General features: G+C 50.5%; 2 protein-coding genes across 2 annotated transcripts in view; both read right to left on the bottom strand.

Moving 5' to 3' along the window:
* The window catches only part of LOC143839502 (uncharacterized), a 266,540-nt gene extending 241,052 nt beyond the window's left edge, over positions 1-25,488 (bottom strand). Inside the window, exons 1-2 of the mRNA XM_077345608.1 lie at positions 25,068-25,488; positions 24,723-25,005 (exon numbers count right to left, since the gene is read on the bottom strand). Coding sequence (XP_077201723.1) covers positions 24,723-25,005; positions 25,068-25,488 — 704 coding nt within the window. The remainder of the gene's footprint in view (positions 1-24,722; positions 25,006-25,067) is intronic.
* On the bottom strand, positions 64-6,544 carry LOC143829612 (protein S100-A11-like). Its single transcript, XM_077320802.1, has 3 exons — positions 6,387-6,544; positions 1,375-1,533; positions 64-357 (listed from the first exon to the last, which is right to left on the bottom strand). The coding sequence occupies exons 1-3, from the start codon at positions 6,387-6,389 to the stop codon at positions 190-192; spliced, it is 330 nt and encodes a 109-aa protein (XP_077176917.1). The 5' UTR covers positions 6,390-6,544; the 3' UTR covers positions 64-189.
* Positions 25,489-25,756: the final 268 nt, after the last annotated feature.

Raw genomic sequence — 25,756 nt, forward strand, 5'->3', positions numbered from 1 at the left:
TCGTACCAGCTCGCTCTGCCCTGTGAGGGCGGGTGGCCAAGAACCTCAATAAAACAAAGAAAAGAATTTTCACGTTGACTTTATTGGTTAGCATGCAGATGGTGTCGCTGGTTTTGGTCACACGCTGAGATTGTTTTTCTGGAATGTATGGGATTTTGCCGGTGATGGGTCAGAACGGGAAGGGGCAGTTCATGACCTCTTTGGTCCACCACTGGTTGGGGAGGACAACACATGTTCATGGCAGGCCTCAGCCAGACCGCCGATGAGGTTCAAGAATTCAGGGAAGTCCAACTGGCCGTCACAGTTCATGTCGAGCTTTTTCATCATGCGGTCCAGGACGCCTGGGTCCTTCTGGTTCTGGAAGGGATGAAGGAGGGTTAGGAGTAGGTTTAGCTGTGCAGTGGGGCGGGAAACGACATGCTTCTCAGAGAGGAGACCTGGACTTAAGAACATCAGAGAAGCCATCTTGGATCAGGCCAATGGCCCATCCAGCCCAACACTCTGTGTCACTCAGTGGCCAAAACCCAGGGGCCACCAGGAGGTCCACCAGCAGGGCCAGAACTCCAGAAGTCCCCCCCACTGTGGCCCCCCCCAAGCACCAAGGACGTATAGCATCACTGCCCGAGAGAGAATGTTCCCTCTATACTTCTTCGTCTGTTAATTTACTGCTCACGCTTTGCCTATAACTGACCAAGAGTGGCAGATGGATGGATGGATGGATGGATGGATGGATGAACGGATGGATGGATGGACGGACGGATGGACGGATGGATGGACGGACGGACAGATGGACGGATGGATGAACGGATGGATGGATGAACAGATGGACAAACGGACGGTTGGACAGACAGATCGACAAACGGATGGATGAACAGATGGACGAACGGATGGATGGACGGACAGGGATGGGTAGATGGATGGATGAATGAATGTATGAATGAATGGATTTACCATAGAGAAGGGTTTTCCAAATGGGTGGGAGTCAATTCATTTTGTATATATACATTTTTAAAAATTAAACATTTATCAAGTGAGATGATCATCTATGGTCACGTTGACCCACCCTCCCCCTCCCCAAATGGCCAATGATGGCCCTGGAGGGGGGTGGGGAGGGGCCCCAGGTGGGCGTGTCCACAGCTCTGCTTCCCAACCATCTCCTGCACAATCGTGCCACTTCTGGGGTTTCTCAAAGCCTGAGGAACGTTTCAGGGGTTTCTTAATGGTAAAACTGAGAAAGGCAGGTGTATGGTCAGCAGTGAATTCTACCTCTGGGTGCTGTAGGCTTGTCATGTTTCATTCCAGCTCCTTCCCTCCCCGCTCCCAGCCAACGTGGCCACCCTGTTTCTGCCACCCGATACGAAGGGGATGCCGTACCTTTGAGAAAGATGCCAGCTCTGTGTTCATAAACGTAACAAACTCCTTTTTGGAGAGGGACCGGGCGTTCCCATCGCGGCCAGCGTAGCGCTGGAAGACAGCCAGCAGTGACTCGATGCAGCGTTCTGTTTCCGTGGGGCCACCGGCGTACTTAGATGACTGTAGAAGACAGAGGGTTCAATTGTTATTGAGCATACGGACCCCCTGTACCTGCCGGGGTAGCAATAAGCCCCTCGGAACCCTGCTGGCCGTCACAGAACATAAAGTGTATTCTTCCGGAGATGGCCCAATCGTTCCTGGTGCAAAGGAATGACTCGCTTTCAAAGGAAGATCATAGAATCATAGAATCAGAGTTGGAAGGGACCTCCTGGGTCATCTAGTCCAACCCCCTGCACTATGCAGGACACTCACAACCCTCTCGCTCATCCACTGTCACCTGCCACCCCCTTGAACCTTCACAGAATCAGCCTCTCTGGCGGATGGCTCTCCAGCCTCTGTTTAAAAATCTCCAAAGATGGAGAACCCACCACCTCCCGAGGAAGCCTGTTCCACTGAGGAACCGCTCTGAGTGTCAGGAACTTCTTCCGGAGGTTTAGACGGAATTTCTTTTGCATTAATTTCATAGAATCATAGAGCTGGGACCTCCTGGGTCATCTAGCCCAACCCCCTACACTATGCAGGACACTCAAAACCCTATTGCTCATCCACTGTCACCCTCATCCCCCTTGAACCTTCAAGGATACAAATCCAGAGGAACTCCTTTGGACATATCTCCCTCCAGTAAAGAGCCAGGCCTAGGAGCCAAGGGCTTCTAGGAGCAGAAGAGCTGGATCATAAGGACACAAGCTGTGCTGGATCAGGCCAATAGCCCATCCAATCCAACTGCCTGTGGGCCCTCAGGATGCCCATCGGCAGGCCCACTGCCCCAAAGCCTCTACCTGTCCCTCCATGGCATTATATTCCGCTTAGCTTCCTCCCTGCCCCAAATCCTGCCCACTCTTTGCTCCCCATCCCAAATTCTCCAGGTCTTTCCCAGCCTGGAGGTGGCAACTCCATCAACCGCCTAAGAATGGAGGAAGAGGAATCTCTCTGGCCCCCTCTGGTGGCCGCAGGCCTCCCTGCGGTGAGAGCACCGAGGGGCGGATCAGAGGCGATGAATCATTTGGGAGAACTTCATTCCAGTTGCCAAGGGACTGTGTATGCGGTGGCATGTTTGCTTTGAGCTAAGAGGGGGCAGGCTGGGTGTGTCTGCTGGAAAGCAGGGGGAAGGGGGGGGGAAGGATCTGGTCTTGGGAAGCTGCAAAAGTTTCCACAGCTCAGCAACAGAGAATGGGGAAACCGGAGGCTGTTCCCCGCCTCTCCGGATCTCCGTCGATTCGTCATATGGAAAAAAGATGGGGATGCAATCGACTGAGAGTGACACACAGGCCTAGAGGGCTGACTCATGAGTAGGAGAATCCCAATTTTCTTGGAGCAGGGGCTGTGGCACAATGGCAGAGCCCATGTGTGGTGTGTGGAAGGTCCCAGGTTCAATCCCTGGCATCTCCCATAAAAAGGACCAGGCAGAGGTGATGGGGAAGATCTCCCACCCAAGACCCTGGAGAGGGGTCATGGCTCAGTGGCAGAGCCTCTGCTTGGCGTGCAGAAGGTCCCGGGTTCAATCCCCGGCATCTCCAGTAACAAAAAGACCAGGGAGGGAGGTGGTGATGGGAAAGCCCCTGCAGGAATGATGGACCAAGGGCGTTTCAGGGGGGGATTGGAAGGGCATCTCAAAAGGGGCCCTTCCTTATACTGCACCTCTTGGATAATGCACGTCAGGAGCAAACCCACTGAAAGTGCATTCGCCAAAGTGTGCAGAAGGAACACCGGTCCCGCGCTAGTTTGCCATTGCCTGGCTCTGCTTCTGAACCCTGGACGTTTTGGGTGCTCTCCCATCCTGGTGCGAGCCAGGCTGACCCAACTTATGAGATCCAGAGAGCCTGAGCCATCCAGGTCAAGGCAGAGCAAGACAGAGGTGCCATCGCCTGTCTCTGTGTGGCCACCGTGGCCTTCCTTCTCCCACCCAAGTACTAAGCAGGAAGGGGCTTGGCTGAGCCACCCATGGGAAGGCAAGAGAGGAGCAGAGAGGGTTGGCCATTGCCTTCCTCTAGTCTAGCGACCCTCGACTTCCTTACTGCTCTCCCATCCCAGCATCGATCCAGGTTCAGCCCTGTTTCGCTTCTGGGATTCCACAAGATCAGGCTGGCCCGGACTGACCAGGAAAGCGCTGTCCGCAATACTGCTGTTAAATTTCCAGTTGCCCCGCTCAGAGCAAAATTGGCCGTCCCGGAGAGGTACAAGGGTATGCCTCAACTGTCAGACTGCCATGCTACCAAACGCAGGCCGGGGAACGAAGCTTCTGCCCTGGGCCCAAGCCCTTCCCTGTGGTCGCTGCTCTTTCTAACCCTCTCCGGAAACCCACAGACCCGGGTCCTGTCTTGGCTGCAAGCGGAAGTTCTGCGGGGGATTCCCCCCGGCACCCGGAGGGCTTTTGTTACCCAGAATCCTCGTGACACCGACGTCAGGGCTTGTGGGGAAGGGGAGGTTTCCGACCAATGCAAAATCAGCCCCGCGGTGGGGATGGTGGGTGCGGGTGAGAGGGAGCTAGATGGTCAGATCCTACAGGCAGGCGGGGCACTGAGCCAGCCCAGGCTGCAGGGTGGCACGCCAGGGAAGTCTGCACCAGCTAGAAATGGCCTGTCGGATCAGACCAGTGAGGGTCCCTCTAGTCCAGCATCCTGTCTCACACAGAGGCCAGCCAGTTCCTCTGGATGGGTCAACAACAGGGCACAGACATTGAGGCTGTCTCCTTATGTTGCCTCCTGGCCTTGTTGTTGTTGTTGTTGTTTGGTACGAAGTTGTGTCTGACCCATCGCGACCCCATGGACAATGATCCTCCAGGCCTTCCTGCCCTCTACCATTCCCCGGAGTCCATTTAAGCTCGCACCTACTGCTTCAGTGACTCCATCCAGCCACCTCATTCTTTGTCGCCCCCTTCTTCTTTTGCCCTCAATCGCTCCCAGCATTAGGCCTATCCTTAGTGCCTCTGAATGTGGAGGTTCCCCTCCAGTCCTATAGCTGGTAGCCACTGATAAAGAGTTCTCCTCCATGAATTCTGCCTAATCCCCTTTTAAAGCTGCATATTCTCTCCATCCTGTGGCAGCCAATTTTACATTTTAATCTCTCCCTGTGTAAAGTGGTCTTTCCTTTCGTCCCTCCTGAACCTACTGCCCATCAGCGTTCTCGGATGCTCTCAAGTTCTAACCTTTTGGGAGAGGGAGCAATGTTTCTCTGTGGCCATTCTCTCCATCCCATGCATAATTTTATGAACCTCTGCAGTGGTGGCCAAATGGTGGTTCTCCAGATGTCCATGGACTACAATTCCCATGAGCCCATGCCAGCAGGGGCTCATGGGAATTGTAGTCCATAGAGATCTGGAGAACTCTATGGAATTGTAGTCCATAGAGATCTGGGTGTTTGGCCACCCCAGCTCTATGTTGTCCTCTCCTTAGTTGTCTCTCTGGTCTTTCCTCCTAGGTTCTTGGCCACGGTGTTCTTTTTTGAGATGGGGGGGACCGGCACATTTGCCAAGTCGGCCCCTGATAGCTGCACGACAGGCAGAAACCCACAGGTAGTGTGTCCCCCATTCCCTGTCCGTTTCGGAAGCGGCTTCCACGATCGAATTTTCACTGAGAGGGCTGACCCTTTCCAAAAATTTATGTTTCTGTGCTGGGCCCTCAAACCACATGCGCAGCGCATACAGATGTGCGAGCATGCACCTTGTGCCCTACGCCGGGTTCAGCCACACCCTGCCCTGGGCCCGCCCTTGAGATGCGCCTCCAGGTGGCGTCTAGAGCTCTCCCAGCACTACCTTTTATCCCCAAGCCTCAGAAATCAGTTCCCCCAGAGAAAATTTCTGCTTTGGAAGTTGGCCTCTAGGGCGTCATGCCCCAAACCCTGCCCTCCCCAGGCTCCGCCCCCTCCCCAAATTCCCCCAGGTGTTTCCCAACCGGGAGCAGGTAATCCGAGCCACACCCAACTCCCTGGGAAGGGTTCCATTTTCGCAGCCTGGAACTGAAACGGATAAAACGCGAACACGGGATTTCAAAAGGACCCGACGGTTTATGCGCCGTCTCCATTTCCCCACAGAGCCAACGGGAACCTCCTTTATACATGGCGTTTGCAGGGTTTCTGTGTGAACCAGAGCCAAATGTTCTCTGCGCCCCAGAGAAAGGGAGCTGCGCAATTTAAACACAACTCGATAACCCCAAATGTTCCCTTCACGTGTTTGCTGAAGTGAACTCCAGTGTGCCCATTGCGAACATGTGTTGCTCCAAGTATTCTGAGTTTGTGACACCCACCCATTTGACCTCACGGGTGTGGTCTGGCTCCACTTCCCAACTTCCCAGGCTCCTGCCTGGCCCTCGTTTGTGCCCATCATGAACACGTGTTGCTCCGAGTATTCTGAGTTTGTGGCACCCACCCACTTGACCCCACGGGTGTGGTCTGGCCCCACTTCCCAACTTCCCAAGCTCCTGCCCAGCCCTCGTTTCCCCCCATGCGGAGACAGTGACTTCACCCCTTGGCACAAAACTCTGGCTCTCCACTGCCAAAACCCTCTCCCACCCCTGTCTCCTCCAGTAGCGTCTCCACCGAATGGAAACAAGTTCTCCCCCCCCCCACACCCCATTTTGTTTCCTGTTTGTGGAGTGCTCTGGGGAGGAGGGAAATGTCAGGAGCGGAAAGGCAGTTGTTTTCACCCTGCGCATGAATGCGCCAAGGTTGGAGAACCCCCACAGTTCAGCTTGCCCGGGAAGGAGCATTTTTCTCCTCCCACACAGGATTGTGCCAGGTTTGGGGCCCCAGAGTTCAGTGTGCCAAGGAAGAAGCATTTTTTTTTCTCATCCTGCGCATGAATACACCAAGTTTTGGGGCCCAGAGTTCAGTGGGCCAAGCGAGAGGCGTCAACTTACCATGTCTGCAGAACGGAGGGCGAGGTTGACCACAGTTGTGAGCTGGCTGGCTGGCTAGCTAACTGTGAGCGATGGGTGTTATGGGAGGTGGGGAGGGCTCGCCCCACCCCTCCCCTCCCCTCCCGTCCTGTCCCGGCCCAGCCAGCACCCTCCCTTCCCCTCTCTCCTCCCCTGCCTATTTTGGCAGCTGTGGCTCCCTTTCCTTTCCTCCCCCTCCCTCGGGGCAAAGCTAGACTTGCCTGTTTGGAGAACTCAGGCCTCACCCTCGCTCAGGAATGCGCGCTGGGGAGGGGGAGAGAAGGCGGCTGTCTTTCCCAGCCCTTCATTTTCTCACCTTTCCCCCTGCCTGCTGAGGTGACGCCACAGGCAGAAATCCAACTGGAGAAGCAGCGGGGAGAGGCAGAGCATGGGAAAGAGGCGCAGTTGGATTTCTGCTTGGCAGGCAGCGGAGAAGGGGGTGAGGACACGAGGAGAGCTCGGCTGGATTGGAACCCAGGGCAATTAAGTAGGGTTGCCAGATCCGGATTGGGAAACGCCTGGAGATTTGGCAGTGGGGGGTACAGAGTCTGAAGAGGGCAGGGTTTGGGTAGGGGATGAACTTCATTTGGGTATAATGATATAGATTCCACCTTTCTGTGAGGCTATTTTCTCCAGGTTGTAATCCTGGGAGATCTCCAGTCCCCACCTGGAGGTTGGCAACCGGAGCCCAGAGGCCTGTATCCTGCAGTGGGTCACCGAAACCTCTGGTTTCGAACACACAGTTCATAAGGAAGTCGTGAAGGCCTTCCCCCTGCTTTGCCCTCTTGATTGTAAGGTAGACTGCCTCTGGGCATGGAGGCTCCATCAATAGTGTTCTTACAGTGGGTCACCGTTTTGATTTGAACCAGCAGAACAAAATCCGATTCCACCTTTAAGGCCAGCTAAGTTTAATTCTGGGTATAAGCTTTGGTGTGCAGGCACACTTCCTCCAGTATTGGCGTCGGAGCGGAATATGAAGGTTCCAGATCAGGTTTCCGTTTATTTCCACGCCCAGGAGGCTTGTTCCTTTTAGAGAGCCAGTTTGGTGTAGTGGTTAGGAGTGCGGACTTCTAATCTGGCATGCCCGGTTCAATTCTGCACTCCCCCAAATGCAGCCAGCTGGGTGACCTTGGGCTCCCCACAGCACTGATAAAACTATTATGACCAAACTGTAATCTCAGGGCTCTCTCAGCCTCACCCACCCCACAGGGTGTCTGTTGTGGGGAGAGGAAAGGGAAGGCGACTGTAAGCTGCTCTGAGACTCCTTCAGGTAGAGAAAAGCGGCATATAAGAACCAACCCTTCTTCTTCTAGGAGCAGGCAGATGTTCACCTGGAGAAGGCTCTCCCCAGACAGTTTACTTTAATTAATTAATTAATGAGATTTATATCTCGCCAATCCCATGCAGCTTGTGGCGGGTCACAGTATCAAAATAAAACTCCCCAATAAAACCCCCATTAAAGCTCAATACATACAACATCCAGGCGGTGATACCCCCCCCCCCCCGGCCTGAGATGTTCATGACTCAGGGGAATGGAGTGTGGGATGAGCAGTGGAGGAGCGAGAGGGTTGTGAGTGTCCTGCACAGTGCAGGGGGTTGGACTAGATGACCCACGAGGTCCCTTCCAACTCTAGGATTCTATGATTCTAGGGGCCCAAGATCTTCCTGGCCCTTACCCCAACCAGAAACCTGGCGGAAGACCTCCATCTTACAGCCCCTGTGGCACTGCGAGAGTTCTGTCAGGGCTCCCTGGCTTCCCCAGAGCCTCATTCCACCAGGTCAGGGCCAAGACCGAAAAGGCCCTGCCCCAGGTTGAGGCCAGGTGCGCTTCTCTTGGGCCAGTTACGATGGAATAGTGGGTTCAAGAAGACACAGAGTCATTAATGGAGTGAAACACCAGTTCTTTATTAAGATCGCCACCACTGAACTCGAACTCACAACCCAGCACCCGAACTTATCTACAGTCCCAGATTCCTACCCAAACCCGTGATTGGCTCCTAGGGAGGTCCCAGGTTTAAACTAACCAGGCCATTCAACCGATCCAGGGGCAGGACGGATCCTGTGTGCTATCCAATAGCATCCGATGTTTGAATCCCAGCTCCTGTTCTGCGTGAGCTGCTCATCTCGGACTGGTTCCCCTGGAATTTTGCACTGGCTCCACTCTGCTTCTGCCAGTGCTTGTTCCCTGCCTCGCCCAGCCTGGGCTTGGAAGGAAAAGCACATTCCCAAATTCCTCAAAATGTTCTCCCTTGGCAAAGTGTCTTCCTTTGGAGTCAGGGATATTTACCTTTTCAGGCTTTCCGCTTCGACAAGCCATAGGGACGTGCCAGTGGGATCTCAACAGTGAAGGAAGGACAGGTGGAGAGGACTCGTTAGGGATGCCAACCTCCAGGAGGGACCTGGGGATCCCCTGGAGTTAGAGCTCGTCTCCAGACGACAAGAGTTCCTCTGGATTTTTATCCTTGAAGGTTCAAGGGGGTGGCAGGTGACAGTGGATGAGCGATAGGGTGGTGAGTGTCCTGCACAGTGCAGGGGGTTGGACTAGATGACCCAGGAGGTCCCTTCCAACTCTGTGATTCTATGATTCTAAATTCTGTCTAAATATCTGGAAGAAGTTCCTGACAGTCAGAGCGGTTTCTCAGTGGAACAAGCTTTCTCGGGAGGTGGTGGGTTCTCCATCTTTGGAGATTTTTAAACAGAGGCTGGAGAGCCATCTGATGGAGAGGCTGATTCTGTGAAGGCCCAAGGGGGTGGCAGGTGACAGTGGAGGAGCGATAAGGTTGTGAGTGTCCTGCATAGTGCAGGGTGTTGGACTAGATGACCCAGGAGGTCCCTTCCAACTCAATGATTCTATTATTCTAAATTCCTCCGGAAGAAGTTCCTGACAGTTAGAGCGTTTCCTCAGTGGAACAGGCTTCCTCGGGAGGTGGTGGCTTCTCCATCTTTGGAAGAGGCTGATTCTGTGAAGGCTCAAGGGGGTGGCAGGTGACAGTGGGTGAGTGAGAGGGTTGGGAGTGTCCTGCATAGTGCAGGGGGTTGGACTAGATGACCCATGAGGTCCCTTCCAACTCTAGGATTCTATGATTCTATGATTCTATTCTAGTAGGTTCCCAGGGAAAAAAAAATATTCATGGTGTATTCAGCATACAAGGGAAACCTAATTTTTAACCTCTGTTCCGAAATGTTTAACTTTATCACGTAGCCACCAGATACGATAAAAATCCAGAGGATTCTTGCCCCCTGGAGATGAGCTCTCATTCCAGGCAGCTGCTAAAGAACTTTTCTTCCAGGCAACAGCTGCAGCAAGTCTACTAATTGCCCCAAATTGGAAGCAAGAAGGCACACCTGGAGTCAATGACTGGCTGGAGGAAATTAGCCAATTTAGTAAGACGGCCAAATGAATGCATTTAGTAAATAGAAGATCCCTGGAAGAATTGCAGGAACATTGGCACTTTTATAATGGATTGTGTGAATAGAACAGTGCATTATAACATAGTGCTGTGTGGGAGACTGTAAACCTTCATGTATAAGTAAAAAAAAAAAGGAAAGGGTGATTCCTCTTGAGAAAATGGCAGCTTAGGAAGATAAACTCTGCCCCCCTCCCCAATTCTCCTATCAGTTGAATTTCAGAATAAGCTTAAAGGTAAAGGTATCCCCTGTGCAAGCACCCAGTCATGTCTGACCCTTGGGGTGACGCCCTCCAGCGTTTTCTTGGCAGACTCAATACAGGGTGGTTTTCCAGTGCCTTCCCCAGTCATTACCGTTTACCCCCCAGCAAGCAAGCTGGGTCCTCATTTTACCGACCTCGGAAGGGTGGAAGGCTGAGTCGACCTTGAGCCGGCTGCTGGGATCGAACTCCCAGCCTCATGGGCAGAGCTTTCAGACTGCGTGTCTGCTGCCTTACCACTCTTCGCCACAAGAATTAAGCTTAAGGTTCTGATAATCACCTTTAAGGCCATACATGGTCTGGGCCCAGTGTATCTGAGAGACCGCCTCCCTGCCTATACCCCCAGAAGAGCTCTACGCTCCGCCACTTCCAACAGGCAGTGGATCCCTGACCCTAAAGAGGCACGTTGGACCTCAACAAGGGCCAGGGCCTTTTCAGTCCTGGCCCCCACCAGGTGGAACGAGCTCCCTGAGGAAATCAGAGGCCTGTCCGAACTTCCACAGTTCCGCAGGGCTTGCAAGAAGGAGCTCTTCTACTGACTGACCCATAACATCTACAGCCCCCCCCCCCCAGATGCCCTTCCATCACTGACCTGCCCAGGGATTTTCATTGCTGTTCTGTTAATAACACCGTTCTGGCTATCAAGATTGTGTTATGCCATGTTATGCTACGGCTGTTATTTATTGCATTGTTATGATATTCTGTGTAAGCATTCCACAACGTTTAATGTAAACCTCCCAGAGACGTAGGGGAGGCCAGTATAGAAAGCTAAACAAACAAACAAGCAAATAAATAAATAATTCCTGTTGGATCCCGGTCGACTTTCCCAATTAATGCGGTTGGCATCGGCAGCAAAAGTGCCTTATTGAGGCAGCCATACAATGGGCGCAATTCCTCTTGTTGAAACTGATTCGATAGGCAACACAGTGACCCATAGAACCCCTGAAATCCCACCCCCAATCGACAGCAGGTGTGCTTCCCCTCTGTGCCCAGGGAAAGAATCATAGAATCATAGAATCCTAGAGTTGGAAGGGGCCATAGAGGCCATCTAGTCCAACCCCCTGCTCAACGCAGGACCAGCCCTAAGCATCCTAAAGCATCCAAGAAAAGTGTGTATCCAACCTTTGCTTGAAGACTGCCAATATCATAGAATCATAGAATCATAGAATCATAGAATCCTAGAGTTGGAAGGGACCATACAGGCCATCTAGTCCAACCCCCTGCTCAATGCAGGATCAGCCCAAAGCATCCTAAAGCATCCAAGAAAAGTGTGTATCCAACCTTTGCTTGAAGACTGCCAATATCATAGAATCATAGAATCATAGAGTTGGAAGGGGCCATACAGGCCATCTAGTCCAACCCCCTGCGCAACACAGGATCAGCCCTAAGCATCCTAAAGCAAAAAGGACGCAAGCTAGCCCTGCTCCTTGGAGCACATATCATCTGTGCAAGGCTATCCTCACCGGTAATGTCTCAGCTCCCCTCTCCTCCAGTTCCCACCTCCCAAGAGAGTACGGGCAATTAGAAAGCACCAACTAGCCGGCAATGCGAAGCAACAAGGAGAGTTGCAATCCATTAATTTGCTGGGATGTCATGCTCAGGTTCTCTTTGTGATTTCCCCTCCTCCCAGCCTGGCTGGCTGATCCCTATTGCCCGCTTGTGCCTCCAGGCATTCCGTTCAAGTTTTTCCCCTAGCTATTTTATGCTTATCTTTGTCCTTGGAAGAGTGAAATTTCTCAGCTCCAGCTTCCTCGCAGCTGGATTAATACCTGGGAACCCAGAATTCAGTCTCTGGTTTTTGCACCCCACTGGATCAAAGGGACAGTGTATGAGAACTGGTTTTGTTAGGGAAGTCACCCCCTAGGAGATATAAATTTTTTGTTTCATCGAATCCTAAAATCCTAGAGTTGGAAGGGACCTCCTGGGTCATCTAGTCCAACCCCCTGCACTATGCAGGACACTCACAACCCTCTCGCTCATCCACTGTCACCTGCCACCCCCTTGAGCCTTCACAGAATCAACCTCTCTGTCAGATGGCTCTGCAGCCTCTGTTTAGAAAACTCCAAAGATGGAGAACCCACCACCTCCCGAGGAAGCCTGTTCCACTGAGGAACCGCTCTGTCAGGAACTTCTTCTGGATGTTTAGATGGAATTTCTTTTGCATTAATTTCATCCCATTGGTTCTGGTCTGTCCCTCCGGGGCAAGAGAGAACAACTCTGCTCCATCCTCTACAAGGCAGCCTTTTAAATACTTGAAGATGGTTATCAGATCCCCTCTCAGTCGCCTCCTCTCCAGGCTAAACAGACCAAGCTCCCTCAACCTTTATTCATACGTCTTGGTCTCCAAACCCCTCACCATCTTTGTTGCCCTCCTCTGGACACCCTCCAGTTTGTCTACATCCCTCTTCAACTGGGGTGCCCAAAACTGAACACAGTCCTCCAAGGGAGGCCGAACCAGAGCAGAGTAAAGCGGTACCATCCCCTCCCATGATCTGGACACTATGTTGTTATGTGCGAAGTCGTGTCCGACCCATCACGACCCCATGGACAATGATCCTCCAGGCCTTCCTGTCCTCTGCCATTCCCCGGAGTCCATTTAAGTTAATACCCACTGCCTCAGTGACTCCATCCAGCCACCTCATTCTCTGTCGTCCCCTTCTTCTTTTGCCCTCGATCGCTCCAAGCATTAGACTCTTCTCCAGGGAGTCCTTCCTTCTCATGAGGTGGCCAAAGTATTTGAGTTTCATCTTCAGGATCTGGCCTTCTAAAGAGCAGTCAGGGTTGATCTCCTCTAGGACTGACTGGTTTGTTCGCCTTGCAGTCCAAGGGACTCGCAAGAGTCTTCTCCAGCACCAGAGTTCAAAAGCCTCAATTCTTTGATGCTCGGCTTTCCTTATGGTCCAACTTTCACAGCCATACATTGCAACTGGGAATACCATAGCCTTGACTAAACGCACTTTTGTTGGCAGGGTGATGTCTCTGCTTTTTAGGATGCTGTCTAGATTTGCCATAGCTTTCCTCCCCAGGAGGAAGCGTCTTTTAATTTCTTTGCTGCAGTCCCCATCTGCAGTGATCTTGGAGCCCAGGAAAATAAAATCTGTCACTATCTCCATTTCTTCCCCATCTATTTGCCAGGAATTGAGAGGGCCGGATGCCATGATCTTTGTTTTCTTGATGTTGAGTTTCAAGCCAACTTTTGCACTCTCCTCCTTCACCCGCATCAACAGGCTCTTTAGTTCCTCTTCACTTTCTGCCATTAGAGTGGTATCATCTGCGTATCTGAGGTTGTTGATATTTCTCCCTGCAATCTTGATCCCAATTTGTGACTCCTCTAATCTCGCATTTCTCATGATGTGCTCTGCATACAAGTTAAATAGGCAAGGCGACAGTATACAGCCTTGCCGAACTCCTTTCTCAATTTTGAACCAGTCAGTGATCCCATGTTCAGTTCTCACTGTTGCTTCTTGACCTGCATATAAATTTCTCAAGAGACAAATAAGATGCTCTGGTATTCCCATCTCTTTAAGAACTTGCCACAATTTGTTGTGCTCCACACAATCAAAGGCTTTAGCATAGTCAATGAAGCAGAAGTAGACGTTCTTCTGGTACTCCCTAGCTTTCTCCATGATCCAGCGTATGTTGGCAATTTGATCTCTAGTTCCTCTGCCTCTTCGAAATCCTGCCTGTACTTCTGGAAGTTCTCGGTCCACATATTGCTGGAGCCTAGCTTGTAGGATTTTGAGCATAACTTTGCTAGCATGAGAAATGAGTGCAATGGTGTGGTAGTTTGAACATTCTTTGGCATTGCCCTTCTTTGGGATTGGAATGTAAACTGACCTTTTCCAATCCTGTGGCCATTGTTGAGTTTTCCAAATTTGCTGGCATATTGAGTGTAGCACTTTTACTGCATCATCCTTTAAGATTTTGAATAGTTCAACTGGAATGCTGTCACCACCACTAGCTTTATTATTGCTCAGACTTCCTAAGGCCCATTTGACTTCACATTCCAGGATGTCTGGCTCCAGGTCAGTAACTACCCCACTGTGGTCATCAGGGATGTTAAGCTCGCTCTTGTATAGTTGTTCTGTATAATTTTGCCACCTTTGTTTAATCTCTTCTGCTTCTGTGAGGACCCTACCATTTTGGTCCCTTATCATACCCAACTTTGCATGAAACGTTCTCTTCATATCTCCAATTTTCTTGAAAAGATCTCTGGTCCTCCCCATTCTATTGTTTTCTTCTATTTGTTTGCACTGTTCATTTAAGAAGGCATTCTTATCTCTTCTAGCTTTTCTCTGGAATTCTGCATTCAGTTGGGTGTATCTTTCTCTTTCTCCCTTGCCTTTCACTTCCTTTCTCTCCTTAGCTATTTGTAAAGCTTCCTCAGACAGCCATTTTGATTTCTTGCATTTCTTTTTCTTTGGGATGGTTTTAGTTGCTACCTCTTGTACAATGTTGCGAACCTCCGTCCATAGTTCTTCAGGCACTCTGTCTATCAGATCTAATTCCTTAAATCTATTTGTCACCTCTACTGTGTATTCGTCGGGGATATGATTTAGTTCATACCTGAGTGGCCTAGTGCTTTTCCCTACTTTCTTCAATTTAAGCCTAAATTTTGCAACAAGAAGCTCATGATCTGAACCACAATCAGCTCCTGGTCTTGTTTTTATTGACTGGATAGAACTTTTCCATCTTTGGCTGCAGAGCACATAGTCAATCTGATTTCTGTGTTGACCGTTTGGTGATGTCCATGTATAGAGTCGTCTCTTGGGTTGTTGGAAAAGAGTGTTTGCTATGACCATTGTATTCTCTTGACAAAATTCTACCAGCCTGTGCCCTGCTTCATTTTGTACTCCAAGGCCAAACTTGCCTGTTATCCCAGTTATCTTTTGGTTTCCTACTTTAGCATTCCAATCCCCCATGATGATAAGCACATCATTTTTTGGCGTTGCTTCTAGAAGGTGTTGTAGGGCTTCATAGAACTGATCAACTTCATCCTCTTCAGCAGCAGTGGTTGGGGCATAGACCTGGATCACTGTGATGTTGAATGGTTTGCCTTGGATTCGAACTGAGATCATTCTGTCATTTTGGGGATTGTATCCCAATACTGCTTTTCCTACTCTCTTATTGATTATGAAGGCTACTCCATTTCTTCTGCGAGATTCTTGTCCACAGTAGTATACCTGATGGTCATCTGAATTGAATTCACCCATTCCTGTCCATTTTAGTTCACTGATTCCTAAAATGTCGATGTTCAGTCTTGTCATTTCTTGTTTGACCACGTCCAGCTTACCTTGATTCATGGATCTGACGTTCCAGGTTCCTATGGAATAAAAATCTTTACAGCATCGGACTGTCTTTTCGCCACCAGTTACTTCCACAACTGAGCGTCCTTTCGGCTTTGGCCCAGTCGCTTCATTCATTCTGGCGCTACTCGTACTAGCCGTCTGCTCATCCCCAGTAGCATATTGGACACCTTCCGACCTGAGGGGCTCATCTTCCGGCGTCATATCGTTATGCCTATTGGAACTGTCCATAGAGTTTTCATGGCAAAGATACTGGAGTGGTTTGCCATTTCCTTCTCCAGTGGATCACCTTTTGTCAGAGCTCTCAGCTATGACCTGTCCGTCTTGGGTGGCCCTGCACGGTATAGCTCATAGCTTCACTGAACTACGCAAGCCCCCTTGCCACAACAAGGCAGCGATCCTTGAAGGGACACTATACTACGTTTATAATCCCCAATAAAGACGGTAATGCTTTTAGGCTAAATATTGTCATTGTGGTTCTGTCTTCAAAAGGGGCTTTTCCTACAAGCCGTTGTCCGAGGAACCTGGCACAGGATCATACCAGGAGGCTGGCAACCAGGCACATCCTGACATTTCCCAGCCTCCAGCCTGCAACCCGAAATAAGTTGCTTATTTGTGGCTTAAGCAGATGAGAAGGGAATGATTAGGCAGGTGGGAAGAGGGTCACTAGTTGGCCTGCTGTCCAGGTGATTAAAAAAAATGCAAAAGGAAATAGAAATAAGAGAGAGGCTACTGTTTAGCCATTTGGTTTAGGCCAGGGGTGGCCCCAGGGGTTCATGGTAATTGTAGTCCATGGATATTTGGAGAGTCATAGTTGGGCCACCCCGCTGTTTAGGGTTGTTTTCCTCCTTTGGGTTGTTATCCTCCAGGTGAGGCCGGGAGATCTCCCCAAATTACAACTGACCTCCGATTCCTCTGGGGGAAAGAAAAGGCTGCTTTGGAGAGTGAATTGTATGGCGCTAGAGCGCATTGATGTCCCTGTTTCCAAATGCTGGAGGGTAAAGTGTGTGGCATTTTACAGAGTTGAAGAAGAGAAGAAGGAGAGTTGGTTCATATATGCCACTTTTCCGTACACGAAGGAGGCTCAAAGTGGCTTACAGTCGGCTTCCCTTTCCTCTCCCCACAACAGACACCCTGTGGGGTGGGTGAGGCTGAGAGAGCCCTGAGATTACTGAAGAAGAAGAAGAGTTGGTTCTTATATGCTGCATTTTTCTACCCAAAGGAGTCTCAAAGTGGCTTACAGTCGGCTTCCCTTTCCTCTCCCCACAACAGACACCCTGTGAGGTAGGTGAGGCTGAGAGAGCCCTGAGATTCCTGCTCGGTCAGAACAGTTTTATCAGAGCCATGGCGAGCCCAAGGTCATCCAGCTGGCTGCATGTGGGGGAGCGCAGAATCGAACCCGGCATGCCAGATTAGAAGTCCGCGCTCCTAACCACGACACCAAACTGGCTCTTGAGACCCTTCCCCTCCCCAAACCCTTGTTGGCAGAGTTTAAAAATGCAAAGGAGGGGGTGAAATACACAAAAGGAGGAGCAAAGCCCTGGATGCGTAAAAAATAAATAATCTTACTGAGATGAGAAACAGCTTTATTAAATATTATTATTTATTAACTGGACTTATTGCCCGCCACCCTGGGTGAACCGGATCGTGGTGGGTTACAAAAATAGGTTCCAATACAACCCCCCCCCGATAAAAGCTTCATTAAAACCCAGTCAAAAAGCACAACGATATAATGGCCAGAAGAAAAGAAGAGAGGAGAGAGATGGTCCTAGCTGTCTAACTGACTAATAGTTGTTCTTCTAGTGGCAAGCAGGGAGGATGGAAGAGTCAAGGAGCAGGAAATCTCCGAGTGAGCCAACTGGGACATAGGAAGTTCCTGAGTTAAATATGTTAACTACGCCAGGGGTAGTCAACCAGTGGTCCTCCAGATGTTCATGGGAATTGTAGTCCTTGAACATCTGGAGGACCACAGGTTGACTACCCCTGAACTACGCATCTCCCCCAATTTGGGTTGTTAAGTCTTTCCTGGCCACCAACGGGGGATGAGGGGCAGGGTTGCCAGATGGAGTTTGGCTAACTCCTGGAGATTTGGGGATGGAGCCTGGCGAGGACACAAATCTCTGTGGGGTACAAAGCTATACAGTTCACCTTCCAAAACATCAATTTTCTCCAGGGGAGCTGATCTCTGTAGATGAGATGTAATTCCAGGGGATTCTCCCATTCTATGATTCAATGAGAGGAGAGAGATAGTCCTAACAGTCTAACCGACTAACTTAGCAGGATATTCTTCTCATGTTTTTGAATCCCACACACTGCAGCTCTTGCATATTCCAACCATCCTGATCTTCTGATTCTCCCTCCCTCCCAGGAATTTCCCAGCTCCAGGATCTTCCCAACCCTACTGCAGCTACCAATACCTGGAGCATTTGAGGGCTGGTCCCGAGGAGGGTGCAGCCCCCCCCCCCATACTCCACAAATTCCACCCAAAAGTTTATGATCAACTTGAAAACTTTAAACATGGACAAACGATTTAAAGGGCAAAATTGGGGACTGTGCTTGGCTCAGGACAGAAAATCAAGATTGACCCTGGAAAACATGGATTGTTCACAGCTGTGTGTTATTTTCTACCCCATCTCCCCTCCCCGGTCTTAGCCACAGAAGGTTTCTTCACCTCTTCTGCAACTGTCCTTCAGCTACCAGCTTGCGAGATCTTTGTCTTATGATGCAACCCCAAGATACTCACAGGAAACATTTCCCGGGGGTGTGAGCCACTTTAGTGCGATTTGGGGGAAGGATCACTGAGCGATCTTAGGTTCAGGTGGGTTGTTGCGTGGGTCTGAAGCAGGAGAACAAAGTGGGAGTCCAGGGGCACCTTGAAGACCAACACAGTTTAATTCTGGCTAGACGCATGTGTGTGCATGCACACGTGGATATGAGGAAGTGGGCACATGCACGAAGTGGGCACATATACTTTGAATACAACCGGGTTGGTCTTCAAGGTGCCCCTGGATTCGAACTTTGAATAATCGAAGAAGAAGAAGAGCTGGTTCTTAGATGCCGCTTTTCTCTACCCAAAGGAGTCTCAAAGCAGCTTCCATTCGCCTTCCCTTTCCTCTCCCCACAACAGACAACCTGTGAGGGAGGGAGGCTGAGGGAGCCCTGAGATTACTGAAGAAGAAGGAGAAGAAGGAGAAGGAGAAGGAGGAGAAGGAGGAGTTGGTTCTTATAGGCCGCTTTTCTCTACCTGAAGGAGTCTCAAAGGGGCTTCCAGTCGCCTTCCCTTTCCTCTCCCCACAACAGACACCCTGTGAGGGAGGGGAGGCTGAGAGAGCCCTGAGATTACTGAAGAAGAAGAAGAAGAAGAGCTGGTTCTTATAGACTGCTTTTCTCTACCCGAAGGAGTCTGAGAGCAGCTTATATTCACCTTCCCTTTCCTCTCCCCACAACAGACTCCCTGTGAGGGAGGTGGGGCTGAGGGAGCCCTTAGATTACTGAAGAAGAAAGTTGGTTCTTATATGCCGCTTTTCTCTACCCGAAGGAGGCTCAAAGCAGCTTACGATCACCATAAAACAGTTGAGTCACCCAGCAAAGATCCATGTGCTATATTTTCCAAGCTCTGTACAGCCTACGGCCAGGCAGAAGCTCTGCTAGGGAAAGCCACCCCCACCTCCATTCACTTTTTAAAAAAAATACTTGGCAAGCACCAGGAAAGGCTTTGTGGGTGCCCTAGTGCCCACGAGCATAACGTTGGGGAATCCTGTTTTACTGTATACATCCATGTTTCAGCTTCTACTCCATGAGGACTACGGACTTGCCAGTGCTTTTAGTTTTGGAGCGGGAAGGGAGACAGGTTAATATGAAATGCCATTGACTCAGAGGTGACTCTCTGTCTCATGCACCTGGGATACCAAATCTGTATTCTGTGTGGGGAGATGAAAGAGACAGAAGAAGAAGAAGAAGAAGAAGAAGAAGAAGAAGAAGAAGAGTTGGTTCTTATATGCCTGTTTTCTCTACCCGAAGGAGTATCAAAGTGGCTTAAAGTTGCCTTCCCTTTCCTCTCCCCACAACAGACACCCTGTGAGGTGGGTGAGGCTGAGAGAGCCCTGAGATTACTGAAGAAGAGTTGGTTCTTAGATGCCACTTTTCTCTACCTGAAGGAGGCTCAAAGCGGCTTACAGTCGCCTTCCCTTTCCTCTCCCCACAACAGACACCCTGTGAGGGAGGCTGAGGGAGCCCTGATATTACTGAAGAAGAAGAAGAAGAGTTGGTTCTTATATGCCATTTTTCTCTATCCAAAAGAGTCTTTAAGTGGCTTACAGTCGCCTTCCCTTTCCTCTCCCCACAACAGACACCCTGTGAGGGAGGCTGAGGGAGCCCTGATATTACTGAAGAAGAAGAAGAAGAGTTGGTTCTTATATGCCATTTTTCTCTATCCAAAAGAGTCTTTAAGTGGCTTACAGTCGCCTTCCCTTTCCTCTCCCCACAACAGACACCCTGTGAGGGAGGCTGAGGGAGCCCTGATATTACTGAAGAAGAAGAAGAGTTGGTTCTTATATGCCGTTTTTCTCTATCCAAAAGAGTCTTTAAGTGGCTTACAGTTGCCTTCCCTTTCCTCTCCCCACAACAGACACCCCGTGAGATGGGTGAGGCTGAGAGAGCCCTGATATTCCTGCTCGGTCAGAGCAATTTTCTCAGTGCTGTGATGAGCCCAAGGTCACCCAGCTGGCTGCATGTGGGGGAATGGGGAATCAAGCCCGGCTCACCAGGTTAGAAATCTGTGCTCCTAACCCCTACACCAAGCTGACAGGGAGAATGCAGCTATGTCCTTCAGTAAAGACTGACAAACGAATGCTTCAGATAAACACCAGGGGATGGGAGTGGAAGCACAAAATAAATTGTGGCCAAGGTTACACCCAGAAGCATGTGGTAAGAGCAAACTTCGTCCTTTGTTCCTCCTGTGTATTTTTTCTTCTCGGCTCCAAGGGGGCATGTTCTGGCTTGAGAGAAGATGAAAAATCAACAGGACACCCTGATCAAATTTTCCGTGAGTCATGCAATGAATAATATCCTCTGAGCCATTAATCACGTCCATTTTGGCTTACTTACTCCCTGCATCCCCCTTTCGGCCAGATGCTGTATTTAACTGTTTTCTTGCATCCTGAATATACATCTAAATAGTTGGGTTTAGGTTGATCTGGCTCTCACAGGCATCCCAAAGAGTACTGGTGGAATTCAAACATGCAAAAGAGCAAAGCACCAACTGCTCAAAGAACAAAATCGTTTTGTTAAGAAGAGAAAAAGCTTTGTAAGGAAGAGATGGGAGAGACAGTCCTAACAGTCTAATCGACTAATTTTGTTCTTCCAGAGGTAATCGGGGAAGAAATTGTCTCAAAAAACACAGGAAGTGTCCAGCTGAGTCAAGCAGGAGATTACTGGAAAAATATCAGAAAGTTCCTAGTCTAACTATGCTAAATACACATCTCCTCTGATGCCCCCTGCAGGATATTCGTCATGCAATGCTGAATTGTGCATACTACAGATCTTGCAAATTCCAGCAAACAGAACCTGTGGCACTACGGTTTACTCAGCTGAGTACAGCACTGTGCAACTGGGAGGAAATGGTTTGGACCAATGGAAGAAGAAGGTGGCAAATGGTGCACAGCACAAGGAAGTGATGTCAGGCAAGAGGAAATGATGTAAGGTAAGAGGAAGGCATGTTGGGTGGGAACGGATGAAATGATTGAAGTAATGTTTTATCAGCTTCATTTTAAGGATTTAAATGTTTCACTGTACGAAATTTTCCTCTTTGTTGTAAACCAGGGGTAGTCAACCTGCGGGCCTCCAGATGTCCATGGACTACAATTCCCATGAACCCCTGCCAGCGTTCGCAGGCAGGGGCTCATGGGAATTGTAGTACATGGTCATCTGGAGGCCCGCAGGTTGACTACCCCTGTTGTAAACCACCCCGAGACCTTTTTGGAGAGGGGCGGCCTAGAAATCCAAGAAATAAGATTTAAAATTTGTGGGAGGAAGTGACTTCGTGGGCGCGGGAAGCTCTTGTGGGCTTGACCTTTGACCACAGGAAGTGAAATCTTGTTGGCAATTAGCTCCCTCCATGTCCTCCCCAAGAGTCTGCTAATTTGACAAGCGTCTGTCGTGCTACATAATTGTGCTAATCTCTGTAGCTGAGGAAACCAAGGGCTGAAAGATGCATATTAATTATCTTTCCTGGTTGCTTCTTGCTATAGGGAGACTCTCAACTGCTAAGGTAAAACAGAAGTCTTGGGTTTTGCAGGTGAGCAGATAGACTCCTAGAATCCTAGAGTGGGAAGGGGCCATGGAGGCCATCTAGTCCCACCCCCTGCTCAGTGCAGGATCAGCCTGAAGCATCCAGGAGAAGGATCTGTCCAGCCACTGCTTGAAGACCACAAGTGAGGGGGAGCTCCCCACCTCCTTAGGCAGCCCTTTCCACGGCTGAACTAGACTCCTAGAATCCTAGAGTGGGAAGGGGCCATGCAAACCATCTAGTCCCACCCCCTCATTAAGGCAGGATCAGCCTCAAGCATCCAGGATAAGTCTCCAGAAGTTCTGGATTTAGGGTTGCCCCTTCGGGATGGGGATAAATTGGATACTTTAAGGGTGGAGGCTGCAAGGGGGGTGGTTGAGGAGGGTCTGGGGAGGGGTGGGACTTCAGAGGGATATAACGCCATACAGTACAATTTCTAAACAGCCCTTTTCTCCAGGGGAACTGATCTCTGTCACCTGGAGATGAGCTGTAATTCCAGGGGATCCCCAGGCCCCACCTGAAGGCTGGCATCCCTGCAGGATCAGCCCAATATGTGTGAATAAGCAGACACAGGGAGAAAACAGAATGGAGGACAAAACAGATAAGTCGCTTAGATCAATGCACCAAGATTTATTGACTATTGTCTTGTAGTACACCAGCAGGACATATAGAGCAGGGACGCAGAAAATTCAAGCAAGGCTTTTCCTGTGAATATTATCACCCCTTTTCAACCCTCCCCTCCCTTACTACGGGCAAACCTTTCCTGCATCTCTAGAAACACGTAAGCTGTTTTGCTGTCTCTCTGTTGCTCCAGTTTCGACAGGACCCCTGTTTGTTCTGGTGGAGTTCTCCTTTGCTGGACGGTTTTCGGAAGAGATTGGATGGACCCCTGGCAGGAAGGTGTATTGTTTAAGTCCCAGAGAAGGTGAGGGGCTGGACTAGATGGCCCTCGGGGTTGTCTTCCAGCTCTCATGTGATTCTGATTCTGGTCTTTAACTGGAGATGCCGGGGATTGAACCTGGGACCTTCTGCACGCCAAGCAGGGACTCTACCCTTGAACACAAGATGTTGCCTCAGACTGAATCAGTCCCCTGATCCATCAAGCATTGCCTGCTCTGACTGGCACAGGTCTTTCCCATCACTTCCTGCCTGTTTTTTTCTAACTGGAGATGCCGGGGATTGAACCTGGGACCTTCTGCACGCCAAGCAGAGGCTCTGCCCCTGAGCTACAGCCCCTTGCTTCACACCTGTGATTACATCTTAGTGTCAATGCTAATTAGATAGAGCGAAGAGTTGATTAGAGAAAATGATAAGAAGGGAGGGGGAAAAAGTCCTATAAATCCAGAGAAAGCGACTGGAATTTAGGTTCCTGTGGCTGCACTAAAAGCAGAGGGGATCGTGGCCCTACTCTTCCGCCAATGCAGAGTAAAATTACTTGGCCGCAAAAAGGCTGTTTTAGAGCTGATTAAAGGAACGGATGGAAACGTCCACAGAATGCTAATAGTAAAGTTGGGCTTTTGGGTCACGATCCTCCTCTGCCGTGCCAGCGTGGCTTCTCTTACTTCTTCCGGGCCACGAGGTACTCGTACAGCGGGTTGCTGACAAAGGGCATTTGGGATTCATCTGTCTTCTCTTGCGGGGTGTTGGGCTCTTGCGCACCTGGCTGGCTTTTGCTCTGCCCCCTGCGTGGTGGGTTTTGGGCACCAGCTTGGTTCTCCTCCTCGAGCGTTGGCTGAGGTTCTTGACCCTGCTGGCTGCTTCCACCAGCCCTCGTTGTGACAGACCGACTGCTGCCTTCTCTGCGGGATTGTTCTTGAGCTCCCGTTTTCACGGACCCTTTAACGGCGATCGCCGCTCTGGGATCGGGTTTGGGTTCACCTGATCTGCTTTGCACGGCCTCCGTGGTCTGCGGATCACGTGGCTGGGTCCTAGACCCCAGTTCTTGTGGCTTTGACCGACTAAGATCATTTCTTTGGGATCCTGTCCCCCCTGCCTGTGGCTTCTCAACCCCTCTGGACGGAGGCTCTGAAGATGCTCTTCCGCCTGGTCCCGTCTGAACATTCTGGCTCGGTCCTGATTCACGTGGCTTTTCTGCCCTCTGCTCACCTTCTCTGGAGTCAGTTCCACGGGGAAGTGGTCTGCCCACATCACCCTCTTCTGCTTGAGGCTTACGAAGGCATCGTGGCTGCTGAGCTTGTGTACAGGGTTCAGGACCCGTTGGAGGAGCTCTTCTCCTTTCACCCGTGGTGGGAGTCTCACGCGATGGGGGTCTCCTCTGCTCACTTTCTGTTGGTTTACCCTCATTACGTTGGGCTCTTCTCTGCTCTCCCTCTCTTGATTCAGTCTTGTGTTGCTGGTAGCTCCTCTGTTCAGCCTCTCTTTGTTCAGACCCGGGGTCCCGAGACCTCCTCTGCTCCTCAGCCTCACTTGTGGCTGACGCACGTGACCTTCTCTGCTCATCATCTTTTGGTTCAGACTTGGGGTCCTGAGACCTCCTTTGCTCCTCAGCGTCACTTGGGGCTGACTCACGTGACCTCCTCTGCTCATCATCTTTTGGTTCAGAGTTGGGGTCCTGAGACCTCCTTTGCTCCTCAGCCTCTCTTGTGGCTGAGTCATGTGACCTCCTCTGCTCAACCTCTCTTGTTTCAGACTCAGGGTCCTGAGACCTCCTCTGCTCATCATCTTTTGGTTCAGACTCGGGGTCCTGAGACCTCCTTTGCTCCTCAGCATCTTTTGTGGCTGAGTCACGTGACCTCCTCTGCTCAACCTCTCTTGTTTCAGACTCAGAGTCCTGAGACCTCCTCTGCTTCTCAGCCTCTCTTGGGGCTGACTCACGTGAACTCCTCTGCTCATCATCTTTTGGTTCAGATTCGGGGTCCTGAGACCTCCTCTGCTCCTCAGCCTCTCTTGGAGCTGACTCACGTGACCTCCTCTGCTCAACCTCTCTTGTTTCAGAGTCACCTGGCCGAGACCTCCTCTGCTCATCATCTTTTGGTTCAGACTCGGGGTCCTGAGACCTCCTTTGCTCCTCAGCCTCTCTTGTGGCTGACTCACGTGACCTCCTCTGCTCATCCTCTCTTGCTTGGCCACGTGGCCAAGACCTCCTCTGCTCGATGTCTTTTGGTTCAGACTCACGTTGATGAGACCTTTGCTGTTCAACCTCTCTTTGTTCAGACCCGTGTTCCTGGGACCTCCTCTGCTCATCCTCTTTTGTATCAGAGTCACGTGGCCGAGATCTCCTCTGCTCAACGTCTCTCGGTTCAGACTCATTTGGGTGAGACCGTCTCTGCTCACCCTCTCTTGTCTCATTCTCGTATTGCTGGAATCTCTGTTCATCTGGGACTGCATGGTCAAATGTCTGTTGCCTGGTTCTCCCAGAATCTCTTGCCACTTGTTGACGTGACCGGGAATTTCTCTGCTCGTCCTCTCTGGTTGCTCTTTCTTCTGGTCGTTCCCTGTCTCCACTTTCTTGTAATTCACTCTGATGTGGTTGCCTTCTCCTCTGGTCATCCTCTCTTTGTTGATGGTCATGGGATGGAAGGTTGACGTCATGACCATCTTCTTCCACATACGAATCCAGTCTATTCCTTTCGTCGTCTCTGGATTCTGGCTCACGTTGTTCACGTGTTCTCCTCTCGTCCTGCCTGGATTCTGGCTCACGTGGCTCACGTGTTCTCCTTCTCTCGTCCTGCTGGGATTCTGGCTCACGTGGCTCACGTGTTCTCCTTCTCTCGTCCTGCCTGGATTCTGGCTCACGTGGCTCACGTGTTCTCCTTCTCTCGTCCTGCCTGGATTCTGGCTCACGTGGCTGAGGTTGCCTCCCATTGTAGAGTTCAGAGCCACGGGTCTGTTGCCGACTCCTCTCCCAGTCTCTTGCCTTGGGCTCATGTGTCTGGGTCCTGCTCCTTTCATCCTCTCTCGGTTCACACTCACGATATATGTGCTCGTAATGTATATATTCAGATTCACGTGACACTTGAGTTCTCTCCTCGCTAGCCGTGAATCCAGTCTCATAAGCTGGAGGCCTACTCTGATACCGCTCTCTTGAATTACTCTCAGATGAATAATAATGCTCATTCTGCTCTCTCTCTCT

Source organism: Paroedura picta, chromosome 1, assembly GCF_049243985.1.
Source record: "Paroedura picta isolate Pp20150507F chromosome 1, Ppicta_v3.0, whole genome shotgun sequence".
NCBI classification, from domain to species: domain Eukaryota; kingdom Metazoa; phylum Chordata; class Lepidosauria; order Squamata; family Gekkonidae; genus Paroedura; species Paroedura picta.

Bases quoted from the DNA above. Each gene is read 5' to 3' on its own strand.
- LOC143829612 (XM_077320802.1), bottom strand. The intron at 358-1,374 runs GTACGGCATCCC...CATCCCTTCCAG, and splicing joins AGCTGGCATCTTTCTCAAAG to AACCAGAAGGACCCAGGCGT.